We start from the raw sequence: 24508 nt of genomic DNA on the forward strand, positions 1-24508 counted from the left end.
CCTTTTGGGCGGAGCTGCCTCTGCGTGAGTCAATTCACAAACTTCCTGCTCTGGGCTCAGCAGCTACCCTGACCCGGGCCACGCCAACTGGAGGGTTCGGAGGCCACACTTGAGGCCCAGGCGGGGCCCAGGCGGGGCCCAGGGCGGAAAGATGGCTGATGGGGGCAGCGACCTCAGCACCAGGTTAGTCTTCATCTCCCTCCCTTTGAACCTCTCTCTCTGCCCATGGCCTGTCTGCTCCGGTGTCCTTCTAAAGACACTAACCTAAATCTCTACTTTACCCAGTTTCCAAGAATTCTCACTAGCAACGTAAATAAAGTAGAGGACTAGGCAATGAGGAAATCAGGTTTTCATCTGCACACATGACTTTCCCGTTTTGTCATGCTGCTCAGACAGAGGCCCGTCTGAAGTCCCAGGGTTTTAGGACAGGGATTTGTTTTTTGTTCGTGACCTCTGAACTTTCTCGTTTCCCTCAGGCCTCCCCTACTTTCACGAGCCATTTCAAAGAAGGCAGTTGAGAAAACATAAAGTTCAGGGGAAACATCTGACAGGTTCAAACCCTGGGTGCTATGGTCTCACACCTGTCCTGTGAACAGGCTTCTGTCAGCGCCTGCGCCATTCCTGTCTCTGGCTGGGGGGTTCTTCCTCGTCATCATGACCAAAGGAAGTAAAAGGGAAGAGAAGGGCCCAGACCGCCAAAGAGTAATGCAGGCTCAGTTTTTTTGTCTTTACTTTGATTTTCTGTTCTGGACTGGGTTATGCCTCGGACAAAAAAAAAAAAAAAAAAAAAAGAAAAGAAAAAGGCGGGGAGGAGGGAGGTAGAAATCCTATCTTATTCTCTAGCATTGGGTCAGAAATGATATTACTTAATATTTTTAATTAATTTATTGTTTAATACAAAAGGAATACATTATACATTCTTGTTCATAAAATTTTACACCAAATGAAGGTATGTAGAGGGAAAAATTCCTGTTTACTGCCTACCCCAATGCAGCTTCTAATCTGGGTCCTATTAAGTGTTTCAGGCACAGCCTTTCAGATCGTTTTCTACGTATTTCCATGTATAGCTTATTTTCCTATATATGCACTCTGTGCTTTGTGTTTTTAATAAATGGGATTATATTCTATATGCTGTTTCGCATTTTTCATTTTCTCTTAAGAGTGAAGATCCTAGAGATCACCTTAATAATCATATAGATCTACTTCATTCTTTTTTAAAAATGTTTTTTTTTGGGGCGCCTGGGTGGCGCAGTCGGTTAAGCATCCGACTTCAGCCAGGTCACGATCTCGCGGTCCGTGAGTTCGAGCCCCACATCAGGCTCTGGGCTGATGGCTCAGAGCCTGGAGCCTGTTTCCGATTCTGTGTCTCCTTCTCTCTCTGCCCCTCCCCCATTCATGCTCTGTCTCTCTCTGTCCCAAAAATAAATAAACATTGAAAAAAAAAATTAAAAAAAAATAAAAAAAAAGTTTTTTTTAATTTATTTTTGAGAGAGAGAGAGAGAGAGAGAGAGAGAGCAGGGGAGGGGCAGAGAGAGAGGGAGACACAGAATCCGAAGCAGGCTCCAGGCTCTGAGCTGTCAGCACAGGGCTCGAACTCCTGGACTGTGAGATCATGACCTGAGCTGAAGTCGGATGCCCAACCGACTGAGCCACCCAGGTGCTCCATACTTCATTCTTTTTAAGAGCTATTTTAATAGCTATTGCTATCCCATAGAATCGATATGCCATAATTTTTAAATCATCCCCCACTCTCCATTGATGGACAATTTAGGTCATATTTGATTGTTCACTTTACCAACAAGCTATGATAAGAATAATCTATTTCCTTATATTTTTGCACGCTTACAAGTATTGTCTTGTGTCAACAACCCAAAACGTGGAATCGTGGAGGCAGAGGTTACTAATATTTACTTGTCTATAGATCCTGCCAAATTGCCTAAGTAGCTAAACCGATATGTTCTCTTAACAATATCAAATGAGGGGCGCCTGGGTGGCGCAGTCGGTTAAGCGTCCGACTTCAGCCAGGTCACGATCTCGCGGTCCGTGAGTTCGAGCCCCGCGTTGGGCTCTGGGCTGATGGCTCGGAGCCTGGAGCCTGTTTCCGATTCTGTGTCTCCCTCTCTTCTGCTCCTCCCCCGTTCATGCTCTGTCTCTCTCTGTCCCAAAAATAAATAAACGTTGAAAAAAAAAAAAAAACAATATCAAATGAGATAAACCATCTCCCCATGCCCAACCTTTGCAAAGGTGCTGGATAAGGAGCTGCACCTTCTTTTAATGTTCATTTTCCCAATTGCAGGGGGAGGTTGGACAGTTTTTCATGTTTATTGGCCATCTGCTTCTTTTGTGAATTGCTGCTTTATTTATGGCCGATGTCATTCAGTTGACATGACTGTCCTTTCTTTGATGAAAAGGGAGAATTTGCTAAATATTCTGAAAGGTATATACTCTCCTTGTCTTTGAACTCTGTTTATGGTGACTTTATCTTGTTAAAGCTGACGACGTACAATGTAGACTTATTATAGTATTGACTTCATGAGCTAGATGCACCCTCGTTGTTATAAATAATTAAAGTGAAACAGAAAAATTACTGATGAATTCCATGCATACTCTTGAACCACAGTTCTTGTGTTCTGAAGATGGCGGATTCAAGTCTATCTTCGTTGCACAGGAAGTTTCTTCTCTCACATCTCCAAAACGTTTCCTTTTTCAATTTGGGGGCCAAACGATTCTTCCACTGAAGCAATGCTAGCCTTCACCGCTTCTATCTGCCCCCTAAATTTTCACCTCTTTCACTTTTTAACTTTCTGCTCAGAAGGGTGGTCTCAAACTTTTCTTCTACAACAATTATTTTTTAGTCGCTTTTTCATTTCTTGTTATTTCTATTTTTTGTAAAGTTGGTTGTGTTTTTTTTTTTTGGTGGGGGGACAGATGAGGTATCTGAATTTGTATCTAGATCTCTGCAGGCTCCACTGTAAGCTACATTTTGTTTTTTGTTATATATATATATATATGTATATATATATATATGTATATATATATATATACATATATATATATACCATCCCATCTTCAGGCTCTTGCTTGATTGATTGAGGCTTTTGGATGATTGTAAGTGCTTTGGGGATTTTTTTCTTCATCCCCTGGGTTGTTCTTCCAGGTTGATTCTGTCAGCAGTTTGGTTTCAGTGCTGTTTTTACTTGCTTTCTCCCAGGCCTGTGGTGGTTTTATAGCCTATGTCACTCGTGATGGACGCCCCCCCCACAACCTCCGCTATACACAGACTTGATCTGGGTGACTGTTTTTTCCCCCCAAATGTCTCATCTTATCTGAGACTGAATTGCTTCCCATCTGATCTACAGTTGAAAGGCTCTAATTTGATTCTTATCAAAATTTTTTTTTCCCCTGAGGAAATTTTTATTAGTTACACTATCCTTTTCCCCTGCTGATCTGCAACACCACTGTCTTCACTACTCAGTGGTCTTGTATGCAGGGCCCATTTTAAGGGCTCTCTCTTCCAGCATTGGCCTGCACGAGCCTTTTCTTACTCCCCACGCACCACGTTGTCATCATGACCACGACTTCAGATGAACTTTTGATATCTGTGGCAGTAAATCTTCTTACCTTCTTTTCTTCCAAAGTGGCTTGGCCCTTTGCGTCTCCAAATTGGCTTATCAATATCTTGCCAGGAATTCATTTAGATCGTGTTGAATCTATAGATCAGTTTGCAGAGGATTCATACCTTTACAACATTGTGTCTTCTATCTCATTACTGTGGTATATGCGTATTACTAATTAAACTAGATTTTCTAATAAAAATTATATTTCTCTCTATAGAGGGCTTATACTTCTGCTAGATTTATTCATAGATACTTGATATCTTTATATCAAATCTACATAATTTAAAATAGGCTGTCTAGCTGCTTGTAACAAAGATACAAAAATAAATGAAAACTTTGCCAAACTCTTTTGAATTCTAATGACTTATATCGATATATATATATATATATGTATGTATATATGTGGTTTTACATAATGTAAACACAATGACAGTTCTGTTTCTTCTGATCTAATCCTTCTACGTATTACTCCTTTTTCTTGCCTTACTGTGTGTGCTAGGTACTTTGCACATGGCAAATACAAGTACTGATGGTAATGATTCCATCTTGATCCTAATTTCAAAGGGAAAGTTTTTATCACTGCACAGTTATGGATGATGTTTGCTGTAGGTTTCTTTTATGAAAAGACTTTATAAAATACTTAGATTAGAGAAGTTTTATATTGGCATCTGATATTTTCAACATAGGAGGTGTTGGTAGCCCTGTTTTCTGTTGTTTCTGCTGGTTCTCACAATTTTTTTAAATAAACTTTTAATTTTGGAATAATTTTATACTTACAGAAAAGTCGCAAAGACAGTACAGAAGTTTCTGTATTCTGCACACCCAGACTTATTTCCTGCGACATTATCCTCTTATGTGACTGGTTACGTTTTTCAAAAATAAAAAACCAATATTGGTAACGTCAGCATGAATTAAACCCTGGACTTGTTTTCAGTTTCAACAGATTTTCCATCAACGCATATATTCTGTTTTTAGGATCCAATCCAGGGCTCCACATTTAATCTAGCCAGCCTGTCACTTATTCCCTCTGGTCTGTGACAAGTTCTCAGTCTCGCTTTGTTTTTCATGATCTTAATAGTTTGAAGAGTACTACCGGTCAGGCATTTTGTAGGCTGTTTTTTTGTTTTTTTGTTTTGTTTTTGTTCTTATTTGGTTAGTTATTTTAGTTTTCTGGGTTTGGGGCGTTTTTTTAGTTCTTTTTTTATTTTTATTTTTTGTAGACCATTTAAAAAATTTTTTTTAACGTTTATTTATTTTTGAGACAGAGAGAGACAGAGCATGAACGGGGGAGGGTCAAAGAGAGAGAGACACAGAATCTGAAATAGGCTCCAGGCTCCGAGCTGTCAGCACAGAGCCCGATGTGGGGCTCGAACTCACAGACCGCGAGATCATGACCTGAGCCGAAGTCGGCCGCTTAACTGACTGAGCCACCCAGGCGCCCCATCTTGTAGACCATTTTTTAATTTTTGTTCATCTTTATGTTTTTCTCATGATTAGACTGATTGAGGGTTTTTTGAGAGAATACCACAGAAGTGAAGTGCCCTTCTCATCACATCATATCTGGGGATATAGCCAACCTGACTTAGCACCAGGGAAGTTGACCTTGATTATTTAATTAGGGTGGCATTTGCCAGGCTCCTCCACTGTAAAGTTACCATTTTCCCCTTTCCACAAAGGGATAAATTTTCTTCTGATTACAAAGATCATTTTGCTGGGTGTTTTTGTGTATTAGCATTGTATTGGGGAAATTATTTGTAGGTAAATCAAGGACTGCAATGAAGGTTTGGAAAGGGTTTCTGTTTGCCAAAACCAGGTGTCTCTGAAAACTCTTGAACATGGGTCAGCGTCTGAGAGCACCTGGGTGAAGCCAGGTGGTTCTCTGGGAGTGCCATTATCCAGGCTACAGCTGCCCCCTTCACGGAATTCTCACTGGGAAGATGTGGTGGTGGTAGCTGGGACTCCCGCTAGGCCCTCCATCTTTTTGTTTGTTTGTTTGTTTGTTTTTGAGAGAGAGAAACAGAGAGTGAGCGGGGAAGAGCAGAGAGAGAGAGGCAGAGACAGAGAATCCCAAGCAGGCTCCACATTGTCAGCTCAGAGCCTGTTGTGGGGCTTGAACTCGTGAGCTGTGAGATCATGATCAGAGCCGAAACCAAGAATCTTACGCTTAACCCACTGAGCCATCCAGGCACCCCTGGACCCTCCATCTTGTATGGACTCTAGACTTCATTTCTGTCCCTCTCTCCCCTTAAAGCTGTCAGACCTGAGGTTCTGATTCTCCAGGATCAGCAAATGCCCCTAAGTCAAAAGTGGCTGTTTGCCTGCCTCTCTGGTCTCTCCTTTCGCTTTACTTCCTCCTGGTGAAGCCTCACCATACATAGTTTCATGTCTTCAGTAACATTCTTAGATGCTATTCTCAACTTTTACGGTCTTTCCAACAGAAATCTGTACGGCTTGTGTGAGTTGGGGAAGATTGGAGTTTTTGAATCCTGCGCCACCACACCAGGAACTTCCAGTCATTGATTGATTGGTTGATTAACTGGCAGTTTTCAAAGTTTATTGCTTGACTTTTGGTTGTGACTCACGAAGTTTTTCTCTGAATGCTTTTAAGATTTTTCTCTTAGAATGTATACTGTAATGAGTCTAGATTCGTTAAAAAAAATTTTTTTTTAATTTTTTGTTTTTGTTTTGCGTTTATCCTTTTGGGGTTTCCAGACCTTGAATTTGTGAGTTGATGTCTTTTGGTTTTTGTTAATTGGGGTTTGTTTTTTGTTTTAATCAAAGTATAGTTGACATACAATGTTATATTAGTTTCAGGTGTACAACAGAGTGATTCAACATGTGTATACATTATGAAATGATCACCACAGTAAGTTTAGTTACCATCTGTCACCAAACAAAATTATTATAATATTACTGGCTATATTCCCTGTGCTGTACTTTACATCCCTTGATTTACTTATTTTATAACTGGAAGTTTGTACCTCTTAATCCCCTTCACCTGTTTTGCCCATTCCCCTACTTACCTCCTCTCTGGCAGTCATCATTTTGTTCCCTGTATGTATGAGTCTGTTTCTGTTTTGTTTTGTTTATTCATTTATTTTTTAGATTCCACACATAAATGAAATCATTTAGTATTTGTCTTTCTCTGACTTGTTTCACTTAACATAATACCTTCTAAGTCACCCGTCATTGCAAATGACAAGATTTCCTTCTTTTTTTATGGCTGAGTAATATTACACACACACACACACACACACACACACACACACACACACATGCACGCACACCACATGTTCCTTAATCATTCATCTATTGATGGAAACTTAGGTTGCTTCTATATCTTGGCGATCATAAACAGTACTTCAATGAACCTAGGGTGCATATATCTTTTTGAATTAGTGTTTTCATTTTCTTCAGATAAATACCCAGAAGTAGACTTCTGGATCATATGGTATGTCTATTTTTAATTTTTTGAGGAACCTCCATACTGTTTTTACATGATGGCTGCACCGGTTTGCATTCCCACCAACAGGGTGCAAGTTTTTTTTTTCTCCACATCCTTGCCAACACTTGTTATTTGTCTTTTTGATTCCAGCCATTCTGAGAGATGTGAGGTGCTATCCCATTGTAGTTTGGATTTGCACTTCCTTAATGATTAGTGATGTTGAGCATCTTTTCCTATGTCTGTTTGCCATCTCTATGTCTTCTTTGAAAAAATGTCCATTCAGGTCCTCTGTCCATTTTTTTAATTGGATTGTTGGGGCTTTTTTGATGTTGAGTTGTAAGAGTTCTTTATATGTTTTGGATACTAACCCCTTATGGAATATATCATTTGCAAATATCTTCTCCCCTTTAGTAGGCTGACTTTTTATTTTGTTAATGGTGTCTTTCACTGTGCAAAAGCTTTTTAGTTTGATGTAGTCCCAGCTGTTTAGTTTTGCTTTTGTTGCCCTTGCCTAAAGAGATCCAAAAAAATACAGTGCTAAGAGTTTACTACCTATGTCCAAGCGGTTACTACCTATGTTTTCTTTCAGGAGTCTTATGGTTTTAGGTCTTACATTTAGGTCTTAAAGCCATTTTGGGTTTATTTTTGTGTATGGTGTAAGATAGCAATCCAGTGTCATTCTTTTGCACGTAGCTGTCTGGTTTTCCCAGCACCATTTATTGAAGAGACTGTCTTTTCCCCCATCCTTGCCTCCTTTGTCATAGTTTACTTAACTGTATAAGTGTGGGTTTATTTTCAGGCTCTCTATTCTGTTCCATCAATTTTTGTGTCTATTTTTGTGCCAGTACCATAATGTTTTGATTATCATAGCTTTGTAGTATATCATGAAATCTGGGATTGTGATGCCTTCAGCTTTGTTTTTCCTTCTCAAGATTTCTCTAGATACGTGGGATCCTTTGTGGTTCCATACAAATTTTTGGGTTATTTGTTCTAGTTCTGTGAAAAAAATGTTGTTGGTATTTTAATAAAAATTACATTGAATCTGTATATTGCTTTGGGTAGCATGGAAATTTTAACATTAATTCTTCCAATCCATGACCATAGTATATCTATTTATTTGTGTCATCATCAATTTCTTTCATCTTATAGTTTTCAGAGTATTGTTCTTTCACCTCCTTGGTTAAGTTTATTCCTAAGTATTTTATTATTTTTGATGCAATTGTGTATGGGGTTGTTTTCTTAATTTCTCTTTCTGTTAGTTCATTATTAGTGTAGAGAAAATGCAACAGATTTCTGTATATTAATTTTCTTTTTTTTTTTTTTTTTTTTAATTTTTTTTCAACGTTTATTTATTTTTGGGACAGAGAGACACAGAGCATGAACGGGGGAGGGGCAGAGAGAGAGGGAGACACAGAATCGGAAACAGGCTCCAGGCTCTGAGCCATCAGCCCAGAGCCTGACGCGGGGCTCGAACTCACGGACCGCGAGATCGTGACCTGGCTGAAGTCGGACCCTTAACCGACTGCGCCACCCAGGTGCCCCTATTAATTTTGTATCCTGAAAATTTACTGAATGTATTTATTAGATTTAATAGTGTTTTTGGTGGTTTTTAGGGTTTTTTTTCACATATAGTATCATGTCATCTGCAAACAGTGAGTGTTTTACATCTTCTTTACTGATTTGGATGCCTTTTATTTCTTTTTCTTGTCTGATTGCTATAGCTAGGACTTCCAGTACTATGTTGAATACAAGTGGCAAGATGGAGGGCATCCTTGTCCTGTTCATGATCTTAGAGGAAACACTTTTAACTTTTCCCTATTGGGCATGATGTTAGCTGTGGGTTTGTCATTTATGCCCTTTATTATGCTGAGATGTGTTCACTCTAAACCTACTTTGTTGAGAATTTTTATCATAAATGGATGTTGAGTTTTGTCTAATACTTTTTCTGCATCTGTTGAGATGATCATACAACCTGTATCCTTTATTTTATTAATGTGTGTATCATGTATATAAATTTCCTGATATTGAACCACCCTTGTATCCTTGGAATAAATCCCACTTGATCATGGTGTATGATCTTTTAATGTATTGTTGAATTTGGTTTGCTAATTATTGAGGATTTTCAGTTACCTTGTATTTATCTGGCATTTATAGAAGAAATATAGTAGTCTATTGATGATTTGGGGTGATTTGAAATTTAAAAAAATATATTGAAATGGTTTGTTTAATATGGACATTTTCTGTTTTGTGAAGGATTGCTGGAAATTGTCCATAAAACTGTTCGAAACTGATATTTGTTATTGCTTTTATTTTTTGAGAGAGAGAGAGTGAGCAGGGGAGGGGCCGAGGGAGAAGGAGAGAGGGAGAATCTTTTTTTTTTTTTTTTTTTTATTTTTAAAATTTTTTTTTTTAACGTTTATTTTTGGGACAGAGAGAAAGCATGAATGGGGGAGGGGCAGAGAGAGAGAGAGACACAGAATCGGAAACAGGCTCCAGGCTCTGAGCCATCAGCCCAGAGCCTGACGCGGGGCTCGAACTCACGGACCGTGAGATCGTGACCTGGCTGAAGTCGGACGCTTAACCGACTGCGCCACCCAGGCGCCCCTGAGAGGGAGAATCTTAAGCAGACTCCACACCCAGAGCAGAGCCTGACATAGGGCTCTGTTCACGACTGTGGGATCATGACCTGAGCAGAAATCAAGAGTCAGATATTTAACTGAATGAGCCATCCAGGTGCCTCTGAAACTGATATTTGTGTGTGTAGGTGTGGGGAAAAGGCAGGGTTAGGGTAGGTCTCAAAGTACATTATACATTTATTCTATCACTTTTAATTCTATTTAGTTCTCATGTTGGCTCTCAGTTTTGATGATTCATATTTTCCTAAAAAGTAAGCTTTTTTTTCTAGGTTGTCATATTTATTGGTAGAAAATTATACAAGGATTTCTTTTGTAAAGTTTTAATATATAGGGATTTCTTTTGTAAAGTTTTAATACATAAAGATTTCTTTTGTAAAGTCTTAATCTTTTCCTTAACTGCAGACACATCCTTTTCCTCATTCCTAGCATTGTTCATTTATGTCTTTTCTTTTGGTCTCTCTCTCTTTTTTTTAATGTTTATTTATATTTGAGAGAGAGAGAGAGAGAGAGAGAGAGTCAGGGAGGGGCAAAGAGAGAGAGACACAGAATCTGAAGCAGGCTCCAGGCTCTGAGCTGTCAGCATAGGTCCCAAAGAGGGGCTTGAACTCACCGACTGTGAGATCATGACCTGAGCTGAGGTCAGTCGCTTAACCCAGTGAGTCACCCAGGCACCCGTCTTTCATTCTCTTGACCAAATTTTCCATTTTGTTGTTCTCTTCAAGGAATCATCTTTTGGTTGTATTGATCCATTACTCTTATTTTTTTGTTTGAGATTTAATTAAATCCTTCTTTTCTTTATTTTCATATTTTTTTTCTTTCCTCATTTTTGTCTTCAATTTCCTTGGGGGGTGGAATTTCCTTGACCTCTTTTCTTATACTTTGATTTAAAACTTAATTTACTGGGGCGCCTGGGTGGCTCAGTTGGTTGGGTGTCTGACTTCAGGTCATGATCTCACGGTTCGTGGGTTCGTGAGTCCGAGCCCCCGTGTTGGGCTCTGTTCTGACAGCTCAGAGCCTGGAGCCTGCTTCGGATTCTGTGTCTCCCTCTCTCTCTCTGCCCTTCCTCCGCTCACACTCTGTCTCTCTCTCTCAAAAATAAGTCAACATTAAAAAAAATTTAAAACTTAGTTTACTTTTCAGTGTCTCTTGTTTTCTAAAAAAATGTTTCTTAGGCCATGAATGTTTATCTCTTTGCTACTTTGGGTATATCGGTGGTTCTTATATGTTTGTGGTTTTATATGTTTTCATTAGAATTTATTTCTTACTCATCTGTAATTTCTATCTTGATTTTCTCTTTAAACTAAGGACTGTTTGGAAAGAGTTTTAAAATCTTCCCAGTGCATAATATTGGAGGAGTTCCTTTGTCCTGGTTGTTTGTTCTGATCTATGACATGTGGCTAGAAAATGTGTTCCTTAAGATTGTTTTCCATTTCAGAATCTATTGTTATTTTTCTTGTGGCCTAATGCATGTGATTTTGCAGGTTTTTCATGTTTGAAGGGTAATATAATGTAGTGATTAATATTGTGCTATCGAAGGCCAGCCAGGATGGAGGGTAGGAGCTGAGGGAGTAGGTAGGAAATTTGGGGAGAGGTGTTCCAAACCCTAGCTCTGGCACTACATAGCTGTAAAACATGTCCCCTCAATATTTTAAAGATATTTTCTTACACGTAATGACTTCTACCATGAAGTCTGGTGAAGTGTATATTTTATGAGTATGAAATAACCTTCTACATTCTTTGTAAGGCTTTTCAACCTAACTTCCATTTGCTTTTGATTTTAGTTTTGCTACAGAGCACTCTTTACTTTGTGTTTGTTTCATGTGTCTTTTCCAATCCCTTTATTTCCAGTGTTCTTGAGCCATTTTATTTTTTCTATGTCCCTTATAAATAGAATACAGTGTACACAAAAATTAACTCAAATGGATTAAAGACTTGAATGTAAGACCTGAAACCAGAAAATTCCTAGAAGAAAACATAGGTGATAAGCTCCTTGATATTGGTCTTGGTGTTGAATTTTTGCATTTGATTCAAAAGCAAAGGCAACAAAAGCAAAAATAAACAAATGGGATACATTAAATTAAAGAGCTTCTGCACAGCAAAAGAAACCATCAGTCAACAATGAAAAGGCAGCCTACTGAATGGGAGAAAATATTTGCAAATCATGTTCACTAAGGAGTTAATGTAGAAGATATATAAAGAACTCAAACAACTCAATAGCAAAAACCCAAGTCTGATTTAAAAATGGGCAAAGGCTCTAAATAGACAGTTTTTTTTTCCAAAAAGAAATAAAATGACCAATGGACTTATGAAAATATGCCCAACATTACTAATCAGCAGAGAAATGCAAATCCAAACCACAATGAGATATCACCTCACACCTGTCAGAATGGCTATTGCCAAAAAGACAAGAAATAACAAGTGTTGGTGAGGATGTGGAGAAAAGGAAACTTCATGGACAATTAATCAGAATATAAATTAGTACAGCCAGTGTGGAAAACAGTGTGGATGTTCCTCAAAAAATGAAAAATAGAGCTATCATATATACGACCCATCAATTCTACTTCTGGGTATTTATCTGAAGAAAACAAAAATGCTAATTTGAAAAGATATATTCAATCCTATGTTCATTGCAACATTATATATAACTACTCTCTATATAATACTATACAATGGAATACTCCTCAGGTATAAAAAAGAAGAAAATCTTGGCACTTGTAACAATGTGGCTGGACCTTGAGGGTATTATGCCCAGTAAAATAAGTCAGAAAAAGACAAATACCGTATGATTTCACTTATATGTAGAATCTAAAAAACAAAGAAACAACAAAAACCCTTCATAAGTACAGAGAACAGATCTGTGGTTATTTAGAGAGGATGGGGGTGGGGGTGGACAAAATAGGTGAGGGGACCAATTGCATGGTGATGAGTGGTAATGAAGCTTATTGTGGTGACTTTGTAGTGTATGCAAATATCAAATTATTATGTTGTATACCTGAATATAATATCATATGCCAATTTTAGATCAATAAAAAATATATATAGCTGAATTTTATTTCCTATCCAATCTATATATTCTCATATTTTATGTCACTTTATTCCATTAGCATTTATTTTGATCACTAGTATATTTATATTTATTCTTACTCTCTTAGTTATTCATATTTACAAGAATTTCTTCTGGTTCTCTCACCTTCTTTCTTACCTGTTTTTGAATTGGTTGCATTTCCTTTGCTCCATATTTCCCCCCAATACATTGGAAGTATTGCCTTTTTTGTTGTTGTTGAAATTTAATTTTTAATAAACATACTTAGGCTTGTATTATTCTCCCAATGCCTGGAGTTATTTAGTACCTTTTTTTAAGCTAAAAACTGGAACTTGATTTTCTTTTCCTCATCCCTCTTCCTATGCCCTCCATGAAATTTTTGAGGCTGAAAATGTCTTCATTTTACTTTTATACGTGAATGAATGTTTGTGTATGTTTAAAATTAAAGTTCACTTAAATTTTGGTCATTTTTCTTCACTGTCTTCCTGAATTCAGTGTTGCATGGGAAAATTCCAACTTCCATCCAATTTTCATTTCTTGTAAGTAAGTCGCTTTTACTTTCTGTAACCATTATGGTTTGTTTGTTATCCTTGATGTTCTAGATTTCACCATAATACATCTAGGTATGTGTTTTAAATACTCATTCTCTGTATTTGATGAGCCTTTTTAATACAAAGTTCTACCTTTCTCTGACTGATTCATTTCATTTGGCATAATACTCTAGCTCCATCCATGTCATTGCAAATGGCAAGATTTCATTCTTTGTTATGACTAATATTCTAGTGTATATATAAACCACATCTTCCTTATCCATTCATCAGTTGATGGACATTTGGGGTTCTATCCATAGTTTTGCTATTGTTGATAATGCACAGAGGAAGACAAATACATGATTTTACTCATATGTGGAATTTTAGAAACAAAACAAACAAACATGGGTGGGGTAACTGGTGGTTACCAGAGAGGAAGTGGGCAGGGGGATTGGTTAAATATGAGGTGGGGATTGGGAAGGGCACTTGTTTTGACGATTACCAGGTGTTGTATGTTAGTGTTGAGTAACAAAATTCTATACCTGAAACTATTGTACGTTAACTAACTGGAATTTAAATAATAACTTAAAAAAGGAGTTCTAGCTTTCATTCTGAAATTCCCCTCCCCTCTCTTTTTATTTGATTTTGTGTCCTCATTCTTTCTCCTCTCCTTTTAAAATTCCCACTGGCAGAATGTCAAAACATCAGATTTTGCAGTATATCTTATTTTTTTCACACTTGCCAGATCTTCTTTTTTCTTACATTCCAGGAAAAAAATACATCTAGTTAACTTTTCTTCAACTGAGTCTATTCAGCCATTAATATGCCTACCTTTATTTTTTAAAGCAGTTTTAATGAGGTATAATTTACATACTATAAAATTCACCTGTTTAAGTGTACAACTTAATTATTTTTAGCAAATTTATAGAGTTCTGCAGCCATGAGCACAATGCAAATTTAGAGCATTTCATTACCTCACAAAGTTTGCAGTTTTTTGTCATTTGTAGTCGTTCCCTGTTCCTATCCCCCAGCCCCAGGTCACTACTAATCTACTTTCTGTCTCTGTAGATTTCCTTTTTCTGGATATTTCATATAGATGGAATCCTACAGTAGGTGGTCTTGCACATCTGGCTTCTACTGAGCATAATATTAAAAAAATTTTTTTTTATGTTTTATTTATTTTTGACACACAAAGAGAGACAGAGCATGAGCAGGGGAGGGGCAGAGAGAGAGGGAAACACAGAATCCGAAACAGGCTCCAGGCTCTGAGCTGCCAGCACAGAGCCCGACGCGGGGCTCGAACACACAGACTGCGAGATCATGGCCTGAGCCGAAGTCGGACGCTCAACCGACTGAGCCACCCAGGCGCCCTGTACTGAGCATAATATTTTGAAGTTCATTCATGTTGTAGCATGATTAGTATTTCATTCTTTGTTATTGCTGAGTAATACACACTGGATGGATCTACCACATTTTATTTATCCATTTACCTGTTAATGGACAATTGGAATTTTTCCATTTTTTGACTATTATGGAAATGCTGCCATGAATATTTGCATATTTGTGTGAACATGTTTTCATTTCTAGGTTGATATCTAGGAGTGGAATTATTGGGTCATATGGTAACATTATGCTTTCCCACGAGCAGTGTATAAGGGTTCCCATTTTTCCACAATCTTGCTAATTATATCTTTGATTATAGCCAAGTCAGTAAGTATGCACTGGTATCTCATTTTGGTTTTAATTTGCTTTTCCCCTAATGACTAATGATGTTGGATGTCTTGTGTTTACCTTCTTAATATCTTTATGAAGAAATAGCTATTAAAATAATATATATATTTATAATTTATATATATTTATAATATATTTTTATATTATTTAAATTTTTTATAATTTTTATTTTATTATATAAAAATATATTATTTACTCTATTTATAATTTCTCTATCATATATCAATTTCTCTAGAATTGATAATAGATATATTTGATACTAGCTATTATATAGTTTATCATTATCTCATAGACATCGCTACAATACATCTATCATCTTTCTCTCTCCTTTCTATATATCTCATCTATTTCTCTATATTTCTCTTTATTACTCCTCTCTAAATATATATAATAAAAATAATTAGACAACCCAATTAAAGATGGTTTTAATTGGGTTGTCTAATTATTGAGTTGTAAGAATTCTTTACATATCTGTATACAAATCATTCATTAGAAATATGATTGGCTAATATTTTCTCACAATCTAGGAGTAGTCTTTTATTTTCTTAATGGTATCTTTTGAAACACAAAGGATTTAAATTTTGATGAATTCCAGTTTATCAGTTTATTCTTTTATGGATCATGCTTTTGTTGTTGTAGCTTCCTTTTTGTCTAACCCCAAATCACATATATTTTCTTTTTTTTTTACTTTTATTGTAGATTAAAAAAAAATTTTTAAGACTATAATTTATTGTCAAATTGGCTTACATACAACACCCAGTGCTTATCCCAACACATGCCCTACTCAATGCCCATAACCCAATTTCCCTTTCCCCCACTCCCCCATCCACCCTTAGTTTGTTCTCTGTATTTAATAGTCTCTTGTGGTTTGCCTCCCTCCTTCTCTGTTTGTATCTGTTTTTTTCCCCTTCCTTTCCCCATGGTCTTCTGTTAAGTTTCTCAAGATCCACATGTGAATGAGAACACACGATATCTGTCCTTCTCTGACTGACTTATTTCACTCAGCATAGTACCTTCCAGTTCTATCCACACTGCTGCAACTGGCATGATTTCATTCTATTCTCATTGCCAAGTAGTATTCCATTGAATACTGAAGACCACATCTTCTTTATCCATTCATCAGTTGATGGATATTTAGGCTCTTTCTGTAATTTGGTTATTGTTGGAAGCACTGCTATAAACATTGGGGTACATGTGCCCCTATGCATCAGCACTCCTGTATCCCTTGGATAAATTCCTAGTAGTGCTATTCCAGGGTTATAGGGGAGCTCTATTTTTAATTCTTTGAGGAACCTCCACACTGTTTTCCAAATATTTTCTATCTATTTGAAAAGTTTTATCATGTTTTCTTGTACACAGGATGCTATATAATCTGTGGGACCCAGTGAAAAATGAGCGTAGGGGGGGACCCTTGTTCAAAAATCATCATGAATTTCATAACAGTGAAAGCAGGGCATTAAACCAAGCACAAGGCCTTGTGTGAATATGTAGGATGCATGCCCCCAAATTTGGTCCTGCTCTTATATTTAGATCTAGGATCCCTTTTGAGTTGATTTTTGTCTGTGGTATGAGGTAAGGGTATAAATTAATCATTCTGTATGTGGATATTTAAATGTCCTAGCACCATTTGTTGAAAAGACTCTTTTCTCATTGAATTGCCTTGGCACTTTGAAAATCGATTGACCATAATATAAAGGTTTATTTTTTCACTCTCAATTTATTCCATTGATCTATGTATCTATTTTTATGCCAGTATTGTAACTGTCTTGATTACTGTTAACTTCATAATAAGTCTTAAAATCAGAAAGTATAAATCCTCCAACTCAGTTCATCAAGACTATTTTGGCTCTTCTGTGTCCTATATATTTCCACACAAATTTTTGGATCAACTTTTCAATCTCTGCAAAAGCTCTTTCTGGAATTTTGCTAAGACTTTCACTGAATCTATAGATCAATGAGGGGAGAATTGCTATCTTAAAAATACTGAGTTTTCCAATCCAGGAGCATGGAATTTTTTCTATTTATTTCGAATCTTAATTTTTCTTACCAATGTTTTGTAGTTTTTAGCATATAAAAGTTGCTTTTAGTTTACTAAATTTATTGCTAAATATTTCATTGTTTTGCCTACCTTTATTTTTAAATTAGAAAACTCAATTTTTTTTTAAAATTCAAGTTAGTTAGCTTACAATGTAGTCTTGGCTTCAGTAGAACTCAGCGATTCATCTCTTACATATGATACCCAGTGCTCATTCCAACATGTGCCCTCCTTAGTGCCCAGCACCCATTTAACCCATCCCTCACCCACCTCCCCTCCAACAGCCCTCAGTTTGTTCTCTGTACTTAAGAGTCTCTTATGGATTGCCTCCCTCTGTGTTTTTATCTTATTTTTCCTTCCCTTCCTCTATGTTCATCTGTTGCATCTCTCAAATCCCACATATGAGTGAAATCTATGACATCTGTCTTCCTCTGACGGACTTATTTTGCTTTGGTTAATTTTATTATAGAAGCAATATTACCTCATAAGCTGTGAGAGTATTAAATACACTTACTCTAAAGCCTTGCTTCGTTGGCTCTATTATTATTATTTTTTAATAGTAACAACTTCATTTATTTGCCAAACATCCTAACTTATAAATAAGGTACATTCCATAGATGCTTTAGCTCATAAATACACCCAATCTGTTGGGTTATAACGTAACTAAACTCTTTTTTTTTCCTTTTCTTTTTTTCTTTTTTTTATATTTCATTTTTTATTTTTTTAAATTGACATCCAAATTACTCAGCATATAGTGCAACAATGATTTCAGGAGTAGATTCCTTAGTGCCCCTTACCCATTTAGCCCATCCCCCCTCCCACAACCCCTCCCGTAACCCTCAGTTTGTTCTCCATATTTATGAGTCTCTTCTGTTTTGTCCAACTCCCTGTTTTTATATTATTTTTGTTTCCCTTCCCTTATGTTCATCTGTTTTGTCTTTTAGAGTCCTCATATGAATGAAGTCATGTGAGTTTTGTCTTTCTCTGACTGACTAATTTCACTTAGCAAAATACCCTCCAATTCCATCCACATAGTTGCAAATGGCAAGATTTCATTCTTTTTGGTTGCCAAGTAATACTCCATTGTACATATATACCACATTTTCTTCATCCATTCATCCACCGATGGACATTTGGGCTCTTTCCATACTTCAGCTATTGTTGGTAGTGCTGCTGTAAACATTGGGGTGCATGTGTCCCTTCCAAACAGCATACCTGTATCCCTTGGATAAATACCTAGTAGTGCAATTGCTGGGTCATAGGGTAGTTCTATTTTTAATTTTTTGAGGAACCTCCATACTGTTTTCCAGAGTGGCTGCACCAGTTTGCATTTCCACCAACAATGCAAAAGAGATCCTCTGTCTCCGCATCCTCACCAACATCTGTTGTTGCCTGAGTTGTTAATGTTAGCCATGCTGACAGGTGTGAGGTGATATCTTATTGTGGTTTTGACTTGTATTTCCCTGATAATGAGTGATGTTGCGCATTTTTTCATATGTCAGTTGGCCATCTGGATGTCTTCTTTGGAGAAGTGTCTATTCATGCCTTTTGCCCCTTTCTTCACTGGATTATTTGTTTTTTGGGTGTTGAGTTTGATAAGTTCTTTACAGATTTTGGATACCAACCCTTTATCTGATATGTCATTTGCAAATATCTTCTCCCATACCGTTGGTTGCCTTTTAGTATTCCTGATTGTTTCCTTCGCTGTGCAGAAGCTTTTTATTTTGATGAGGTCCCAATAGTTCATTTTTGCTTTTGTTTCCCTTGCCTCTGGAGACGTGTTGAATAAGAAGTTGCTGTGGCCAAGATCAAAGAGGTTTTTGCCTGCTTTCTTCTCGAGGATTTTGACAGCTTCCTGTCTTACATTTAGGTCTTTCATCCATTTTGAGTTTATTTTTGTGTGTGGTGTAAGAAAGTGATTCAGGTTCATTCTTCTTCATGCTGCTGTCCAGTTTTCCCAGCCACATTTGCTGAAGAAACTGTCTTTATTCCATTGGGTATTCTTTCCTGCTTTGTCTTTATTCCATTGGAGATTCTTTCCTGCTTTGTCAAAGATTAGTTGGCCATATGTTTCTGGGTCCTTTCTAATCTTTGTTGCTTTTGATAGTCATCTTTTCTCCCCTCAGAGAGTCCCCCTTAAAACTTCTTGCAGGGCTGGTTTAGTGGTCACAAACTCCTTTAATTTTTGTTTGTCTGGGAAACTTTTTCTCTCTCCTATTTTGAATGACAACCTTGCTGGATAAAGAATTCTTGGCAGCATATTTTTCTGATTTAGCACACTGAATATATCCTGCCACTCCTTTCTGGCCTGCCAAGGTTCTGTGGATAGGTCTGTTGCAAACCTGATCTGTCTTCCCTTGTAGGTTAGGGACTTTTTTTCCCTTGCCACTTTCATGATTCTCTCCTTGCCTGAGTATTTTGTGAATTTGACTATGATATGCCTTGTTGATGGTCGGTTTTTGTTGAATCTAATGGGGGCCCTCTGTGCTTCCTGGATTTTGATGTCTGTCTTTCCCCAGGTTAGGAAAGTTTTCTGCTGTGATTTGCTCACATAACCTTCTACCCCTATTTCTCTCTCTTCCTCTTCTGGGATCCCTATGATTCTGATGTTATTCCTTTTTAACAAGTCACTGATTTCTCTAATTCTTAAATCGTGCTCTTTTGCCTTAATCTCCCTCTTTTTTTCTGCTTCATTATTCTCTGTAAGTTTGTCCTCTATATCGCTGATTTTCTGTTCTGCCTTTTCCATCCTTGCTGCCACTGCATCCATCCGTATTGCAGCTCAGTTATAACATTTTTAATTTCATTCTGACTATTTTTTACTTCTTTTATCTCTGCAGAAAGGGATTCTAATCTATTTTCGACTCCAGCTAGTATTCTTATTATCATGATTTTAAATTCTGGATCAGACATCTTGCTTGTATCTGTGTTGGTAAATCCCTGGCTGTCATTTCTTCGTGCTCTTTCTTTTGTGATGAATTCCTTCGTCTTGTCATTTTGAAGGGATAAAAGGAATTAATAATGTAGAAAAATTAAAATTTAAAATATTAAAAATTAAAAAAAATTAAAATTAAAAAATTAAACACACACACACACACAAATCTAATAAAGGATGCTAGATCCTAGGTGTGTTTTGGTCTGGGTGTTGAAAGTGGTTTGACAGGGGCGCCTGGGTGGCGCAGTCGGTTAAGCGTCCGACTTCAGCCAGGTCATGATCTCGCGGTCCGTGAGTTCGAGCCCCACATCAGGCTCTGGGCTGATGGCCCAGAGCCTGGAGCCTATTTCCGATTCTGTGTCTCCCTCTCTCTGCCCCTCCCCCGTTCATGCTTTGTCTCTCTCTGTCCCCCAAAAAATTAATAAACGTGGAAAAAAGAAAAAAAGAAAGTGGTTTGACAGATTAGAGAAAAAAAGGGGGGGGGGGAAGGAAATCTTTGAGAATTTGAAAAAATGAATACACTGAAGTAGACTAAAATTAGATGATGGGAGTAAAATAGAATTTGAAAAAATTTACACAAAAGTAAAAATATAGTAGAAAAAATTAAAAATATTTTTATTAAAAATTAAAAATAAAAATGATTTTTTCTCTTTCTGTATTCAAGAAAAAAGATATGAAAAAGGGAAAACATAGAAAAAAAGAAATCATTTGAAAATTTGAGAAAGTCAATACACTGTAGTAGACTAAAATAAAATGATGGAAGTAAAATGGAATTTGAAAAAAATTACATCAAAGCAAAAAATACAGCGAAAAAATTAAGGAAAAATATTTTTAATGGAAATTGAAAGTAAAAATGAAGTTTTTCTCTTTCTGCATTCAAGAAAAAGAAAAGAAACGAAAAAGAGAGAAAAGAAAGAAAAAAGAAAAAAAATCATTTGAAAATTTGAGGTGAATACACTGAAGTAAACTAAAATAAAATGATGGAAGTAAGATGGAATTTGAAACAATTTACACAAAAGTAAAAAAATGGTAAAAAAATTAAAGAAAAATATTTTTAATAACAATTGAAAATAAAAATGAATTTTTTCTTTTTGTATTCAAGACAAAGAAAAGTAGTGTAAAAGAGAAAAAGAAGAAAGAAAGAAAATTGAATAGATGGACCTAACAGGTTGAAATAGGACTGAAATTACTTCGTTTTCCCCTAGAAGCCAGACTATACAGCGCTTTATAGTCCATAAACTAAGCCGGCGGTGAGACTTGTGTTCTTGAAGAGCGAGGTTGACCCAATTGGGCGGGGCTCAGTGTATTGGCTCTGTTCTCCACTAGATGGCGCTGCTACCCTACTGGGGTGGAGGGCTGCGGCGCTCTTAGGTGCGTATGTGCATGCGCGGGGGGCTGAAAATGGCGTCTCCTAGCTCCTCAGTCTCTAGTATGGGAATTTTCTCTGCGATCAGCAATCGCTCAACCATCCTCTGTCTTCAGTTTTCGTCCACTCCCGGCTTCTTCACTGTCCGTGACCTAGTCCCAGGCAGCACCTCTCTCCCGAGCCCTGTCTCAGACGCAGCTGTTTTCCCCGACCCCTTACTTCCGAAGGACCGCGGCCTTGACCCGTTCCGCCCCTCTGCGGGAGGGTCTCACCGAGCACTGGCCGAATGAGCAATGCCCGAATGTCAGCTGCGCCCAGGAACGCTTATGGGACCCTGCTGCTGCCGGTGCCCCGACACTGCGGCCAGGTGCCAGCCCGCCCCAGAAAAAATTCGCGAGATAGCGTAGCAGCAGCTTTTCAGGGATTATGGAAAAGCACCACACACTTCTGGCACCAGGTTTCACCCTTACCGACCTTGCCCCAGCACCAGCGAATATGGCCGTTTTCTGGGGTCTGCTGGTAACAGGTGGCTTCAACAGTCTCTACCAAATGCCCTTCCAGCAGTGGAACCGCTTTTCCCCCTGTGGCCCGAGAACCTCCCGGACCCCACTCTGCTCCTGGGGACTCGCCCTTCCCACCAGAGCACCGCCAGGTATCGTGCTGTGGAGTTGCAACGTTTGCGCTCCCCTTGTTTACAGTCTTAATGGAATTTTAACTCTCTCCTTTCTCCCTTTTTAGTTTAGTCCCTGTGGCCATTTCCCATTTTCCACTTTCTCTCCAGCTGCTTTTGGGGAGGGGTGCTTTTCCCGTATTCTCCCCCCCTCCCCAGTCTCTGTCCTCTCTCCACCCGCGAAAGCAGTTCCCTACCCTCCTTGGCTTCTCGCTCCCCAAATTCACCTCTGCGCGCCGCATACCTGCTGAATTCTGTGGTTCAAGTTATGCAGATTGTTGTGTGAATCCTCCATCAGTTTTCTAGGTGTGTCGGATGGTTTAGCGTTGGTCTGGCTGTATTTCATGGACATGAGGCACACAAAATGCTTCCGTGCTGTTCCGCCATCTTGGCTCCTCCCCTCTCGTTGGCTCTATTATTTATATTTCCTCTGATGTTACCAAAATATGGTCAAAGATGGATCTGAAGGGACCTGGGTGGAATTCTGATTCTCTTCATTAAGCCAATGTTAACAGCCTAGGATGTAGCACTCCATGTTTTTCCCAAAATTTGTTCCAAACTTGACACACAAATGAGAGATTTTTACTACTTTGATCTGTATAAAAATGGGGTCATAACATATTAATCTGAACCTGATGTTTTCATTTATCAGTAGAATTATGCCCTTCATTCCAAATTACTAGGAATAAATAGCAACATACCATTTCAAAGTATGGATTTGCCATAAGCTCCTTTGCTATTCAGCTGAACAGACAGTCGGGTTTTGGGGGTAGTCTTTATGGTTGTATTTTGCTACAAAAAATGTGTCAATAAAAACTTTTGTACTTGTAGGCATCAATACATATGGATAATTATATTGATAACCAATAAATATTGACCAATGTCTTATGCATCTCAGGTACTTAAGAAAACTCAAGGGACAAAACAGACAAAATCCCTGTGCTTGTGGTATGTATATTTTGTGAGAAGACAGACAATAAACACTAAATGAAATAAATAAGTAATTCAATACGTTAGAGAGTGGTAAGGACATGAATCAAAATAGAGCTAGAATAGGGAGTGAGTTGGTCAGAGCAGGCCTCATTTGAGAAGATACCATGAAGCAAGTTCCTTAAGGAGACGAGGGAATTAGTTCACCACATGGATGTCTGGACAAAGAACGTACTACACAGAAAAGAGAGCCAGCACCAAGTTTCTAGGGTTGGAGTGTGCCTGATGTAGTCAAGAAACAGCACAGAGTAGGGTGGGGCCAGAGAGGGTTGAGCTAGGGAAGAGGAGAGAAAGGCTGTATCATTTCAGGTCCCTTGAACACTGTAAGAACCTGGCTTTTACTCTGAGGGAAATGGGGAGCCACTGAACGTTCTGGAGTTTCTACAAGATGCATATTGTTTTCATTTCCATAGGCTAGGTTCCAAAAGTGACTGCTGAGTTAATCTGTAGTATATCTTAAAATTCATAGATTATTGCCAGATCCTTTCTGAAATGGCTTTAGCAATTCAAGCTCACACCAACAAGGAATGTTTCTCTGAATCTTCTCCCACACTGCAGCATCACATATAAAATTCTGTCTGCCACTCTAACTACGAAGAAATGGTTTCTCACTGGTGTTTCAGTTTATCTGTATTCATATGTTTATTGGACATTTTAATTTTCTTTTCCCTAAGCTACGTGTTCAGGTCTGTTTCCTTTGGGTTTGTCAAATGTTATTATTAGCATGGAATCTTTGTGTATCAAATGAATTAACCCTTTCTCATATGTGTTGAAAATACTTTTCTACATTGTCTTCTAATATCTGTATTGCTTTTTTTTTTACATTTAAATATATTAAATCTTCCTCCACCTACTTTACATATTTTTTCCTGGCTTGACTCAGATATTCATTCTATCATGTAAGTTTCTGTGGAACTACTTTATCCAGTTTCAATGGAATTACAAACTGCAAATACACCACACTTACACAATAATTTCAGAAGGATTGACATTTTTAAATTACTGTGTTTTCCTAATTGGGGGTGCCTTATATATCTCTTTATTTAGATCTTGTTTAATTTCCTTTAATAGGATTTTATGGTTTTCTTCATATAGGTCTATACCTTTGAAATGTTTATAAATATACACACATTTTATTTGCTATTGTGTCTGGAGTATGATTTTATGTCTTTTAAATTTATATTGTTCCAAATAAAATCTGTAAGTTTTATATATCTACTTTTTAAAATTCATGCATGTTGGTAAATTCCTTTTCTAGTTCTTATAGATTTTGCTTTTGTTCTCTAGGGTTTCTATGTATATAATTGTAAGACATATAATGTTGTAGCTCATGTTCATATTTATACCAATGACTTAATTTTCTCACCCTATTGCCTTGGCTAAACCCTCTAAAAATATTTATAGGTAAGCAACTTGTCCTTTTTTTTTTTCCTATTTAAATGACTTCACCATTTCAGTATTCACTGTAATGTTTGTTCTTTCTGGAGGCTTTATATTATAATAGCATCTA

The 24508-nt window shown here is 37.5% G+C and overlaps 1 protein-coding gene across 4 annotated transcripts in view; it reads left to right on the forward strand.

Moving 5' to 3' along the window:
• Positions 1-54: 54 nt before the first annotated feature.
• Positions 55-24508, forward strand: part of SP100 (SP100 nuclear antigen) — a 102377-nt gene continuing 77923 nt past the window's right edge. For 3 of the 4 annotated variants that reach the window (XR_003971352.1, XM_030328148.1, XM_030328150.1), the window contains exon 1: positions 56-183. Coding sequence is in view for 3 of the 4 variants with exons in the window: in XM_030328148.1 (XP_030184008.1) it covers positions 152-183 (32 nt within the window). In the remaining variant the exon portion in view is untranslated. Of the gene's footprint in view, positions 184-24508 lie in introns of all 4 variants that reach the window. The other variant, XM_030328149.1, reaches the window with a different exon arrangement.

This window comes from Lynx canadensis, chromosome C1 (assembly GCF_007474595.2).
Source record: "Lynx canadensis isolate LIC74 chromosome C1, mLynCan4.pri.v2, whole genome shotgun sequence".
Classification (NCBI taxonomy): Eukaryota; Metazoa; Chordata; class Mammalia; order Carnivora; family Felidae; genus Lynx; species Lynx canadensis.